The following is a 3,659-nucleotide window of genomic DNA, read 5'->3' as shown; positions in this document are numbered from 1 at the left end:
CTCAAGAACTTTTGAGATCATGTCCAGAACTGGAGTCAGACGCTTAACTGACTGAGCCACCCAGGCGCCCCGTTAATGGTCCTTATTAGCCTGTGGAGAACCTGTTAACTAACTTTCTGTAGGGAGTGACCAACACCTATGCTCATTCTTTTCTGAATAATGCTTACTTAACCTTAGGTTGGTCTATATGATGGAAATAACAGAAAGGGGCTAGGTGAATGAGCTTTTTTTGAAAAAATTTTTAATGTTCATTTTTGAGAGAGAGAGAACGAGTGAAAGAGGGGCAGAGTGAGAGGGAGACAGAATCCGAAGCAGGCTCTAGGCTTTGGGCTGTCAGCACAAAGCCTGACGTGGGACTCAAACTCATGAACAGCAAGATCACAACCTGAGCCTAAGTCAGACATTCAACCGACTGAGCCACCCAGGCGCCCTGGGAATGAGCTTTTAAGTTGAGTTCTTATACTGGAAGATTTCACCAAATTAATTGTGGGAAGTAAAATCATTTTAGTGTTTTGCACCTAATGTTAAAAACATACCTAAAAAACCCCACAAAATACTATTTAGGAAATATCAGAATGCATTTCGCATAAGGAATAATTTTTTTTCCTGAAATGTTACAGTATAGAATACATGTGTACAGCGGTAAAATGTAAAATCTTTCTAAATATAGGCTACAAAAAAGGTTTACAAAGCTACAGTTCCAAGGCCTCATCCAGTAGGCTAGCACACAAACAGAAATGGCCCTTTAGCAAAGTTTGTCCTTAAGTTTCATCTCCTCTGCAATGTTTATCAAAGTTCTTAGAACTAATGAACAAATAAGAACAATCTGCTTCTTGTTATAGTCTGGTTGTACTACTACAATTTGGTTCAGATCTCACCATATAACTAAATAAATAAGTATGCTTTAAGTTTATAGTTTGTTTAGGCGGCTTACTTCTATTATTAAAAATTGTCGGGGTTTTTTTTTTTTGGCAGGTTTTTAAATTTCTTAATTTTATACTTTAAAGTGAATATTTCAACAGTATACTTGGTTAGTCATTGGTCATTAAGCCTGAAGACATTTCTTTCCATCCAGGTCACTTTGGTAAAGAACTAACTTCTAGGACTCTATAAGATATAAATAGAGGTGCTTATATTTAATTCTTAAAGTCAGTCCTTCATATAGTTGTATAATGAATAATAATAGCTCTTATGGACAACTTTTATCAGCTCAAGTATTATCAGGTGAGGAATCGTTGAAGAATGTGGAATCTGAAATATCCCAAAATGCTTTAGAATTGCTGCAGAAGTCCTTCAGGTCAACAACAAGCAAAAGAATATTAATCCTGTGACCAGATATGGCTTCCCAAGAAACTGGATCCTATGAAGCAATTGGTCTTCAGAATTCTTGGTAGGTCCAGAGCTGCAGGTCCAATCACTTCCCCCCGACGCCTCCTTTTTTCACTTTACCCTTTTTAAAGGAGGAAAGTTAAGTACTAGTAGACTGAACTCTTCTAACAAAGATATCAATACCGTCTTGATTATCAATGCCCATGGACACTTTGCAGTTTTTATTTTGCTTCTGAATCCTCAAACCCTTAGCTTCTTTGATATACTGTCTCCTAAGTCTTCTACCTTTCTGAAAGGTTCATTTCCATTTTCAGTTGGTTGACTGCATTGCTTTCTGTCACCAGTGCTGAGTGTTGCCTTTGCTTCTGTTGTTGGCTTTTCTTACATAAACACACACTTCCTGGGCAACCCCCATATAATGCTACATCTTCCACAGTTACCTTAACATTGCAGTTCAGGGTCAGATCACTATGCTCAACTTCAGTTCCTACTTCTAACAATCTGGGCTTTATCTAGATACACCATAGCAGTCTGTAATTATACAAGTAAAATTGAATGCATCATTTTTACTACCAATACAACTTTTACCACCTGCCCCTCTAAAGCTTGCCCTCTTCCTGCTGTATTTTCTAATTTTGTGAATAAATGGCACTCATTTTCAGCAACTGAAGTCAAAACCGTGAGTGGTATTAGATACTTTCCTCTCCTTTTCACACTTAGAGGCCCACTGCTACTGACTAGACTTGGATATTAATGACAGTGTCTTCAAGGTAAAGACTGAGCACCATAACCTAGAATTCAAGGCTTATGGGGAAGAAAAAACCTTATATAAGAATGTTGTGTAAAAGGTGTTAAGTTCCATTGTTGAACTGTTCAATGCAACTGGATTAAGTGATCCAGAAAAAGTCTTATATTTGATTGTGTTCTGTTCTTACAAAGCTGCTGCTAACTCATCAGTTTTCATGCTTATTAATTACTACATAGTGCTGCTGAAAAAAGTTTGGGAGGGGATAGGTTTTACTGACTTGAATTTTTAGTGTAACAGCAGCAGTGCAAATCTCAGGATTCTCATAACAGTTCCAATCATGGAGCAAACCAAAACTGAACTACAGAAAACTGGATGTGTAAAATTTAATAGCAAAATGGTCAACAGGCAGCCACATCCTCTCCTTGTCATTCATCCTCTCCACCCCTGAAATCCCTTTTAATTTGATTACATTCAAGGTTGGTTGTACAAAGGGGTCAAAAGCAGCCCTTGGGAAGTGCTATCCTTCAAATGTGGATTATGATTCAAAGAGCGATACAAAACTCAGCACCTCTTTCATTAAAAAAAAAAATGGAGAAACTTGGTTAAAAAGAGCAAAAATATCTCATAGCTGCCTACAGAGTAGATCTTAATCCTTCCCATAAACAGATGACTTCAGATCCACATGAGGCCATTTGGACTGAAACCAAACTGGAGTCCATTACTCATTCCCTCTCCGGCTCTTCTTATGGCTTTTCTTAGATCTGAAATGGTAACACATACAAATCACAATAAATTTAACAGGTATTAAAGGAGCTATACAAAAACTTCTGAGGAAGACAGGAGCATGCAGATAGTGATGGGGATAGAGACATCTAGTGTTTATTAAATGTGCTTGGTGTTCTCCCCCAGAGCAACACTGAGTGAGGCATTAACTATTCAAAATTTGCTGTTGAGAAAATGGCCTCTGAGAGTTAAGGGTGTACCTAACAGTGTATGGCATACAGAGGTTTCCAATGAAAGTTTATCAAATGAAAGTGACTTTCTCCAGTGTCACTCAATTGTTAAGTATTAAAAGTTGGGACTTAATCACAGGTCTCCTGAGACTAAAACTCATGCCCTTACCACTATCCAAAGCTGCAATCCTACGAGGAAAAAAACCAAATGAACACAAAGCATATACAGATCTAAAAATTCTCAGGGCAATAGGCCAATTTTGTCCTGTAATAAAGGAAAATTCCTAAAGATCCCCATCAAAACAAAACTTCATGTCTAACTTAGTTATGACTGGGGCTTTAATTTCTGGATAAAGAAAAAATTCTTAGGTCAAAACAGAGATCAATCCATACCTTTCAGGAGACTTTGAGTGGCTCCTATGTCTGTGACTGCGGTGATGACCTAGGGAAGAAAGGGCCACTGGATGAGTTGTATTCTACCCACCTACTCTTTCACTGTCATTTTCACTTCCCCCTGATCCCTTTAATTGGCTTAATTTTTTGGTTTATGCCAGAGACAGCTCTTATCAGTAGCACCTCTCTGAAATGTGTGTGTGTGTGTGTGTGTGTTGGGGGGGGGGGGGCCAGAG

General features: G+C 38.3%; 1 protein-coding gene across 1 annotated transcript in view; it reads right to left on the bottom strand.

Annotated features, from left to right (window-relative positions):
* Positions 1-2,436: 2,436 nt before the first annotated feature.
* Positions 2,437-3,659, bottom strand: part of PRPF38A (pre-mRNA processing factor 38A) — a 12,326-nt gene continuing 11,103 nt past the window's right edge. The window contains exons 9-10 of the mRNA XM_077779677.1: positions 3,424-3,472; positions 2,437-2,838 (exon numbers count right to left, since the gene is read on the bottom strand). Of these exons, the coding sequence (XP_077635803.1) occupies positions 2,796-2,838; positions 3,424-3,472 (92 nt within the window). The 3' untranslated portion in view covers positions 2,437-2,795. The remainder of the gene's footprint in view (positions 2,839-3,423; positions 3,473-3,659) is intronic.

This window comes from Crocuta crocuta, unplaced genomic scaffold (genome assembly GCF_008692635.1).
Source record: "Crocuta crocuta isolate KB4526 unplaced genomic scaffold, BGI_CrCroc_1.0 scaffold168, whole genome shotgun sequence".
NCBI lineage: Eukaryota > Metazoa > Chordata > Mammalia > Carnivora > Hyaenidae > Crocuta > Crocuta crocuta.
The sequence above is the reverse complement of the archived record's forward strand: the minus strand, read 5'-3'. Positions and strand labels throughout refer to the sequence as shown.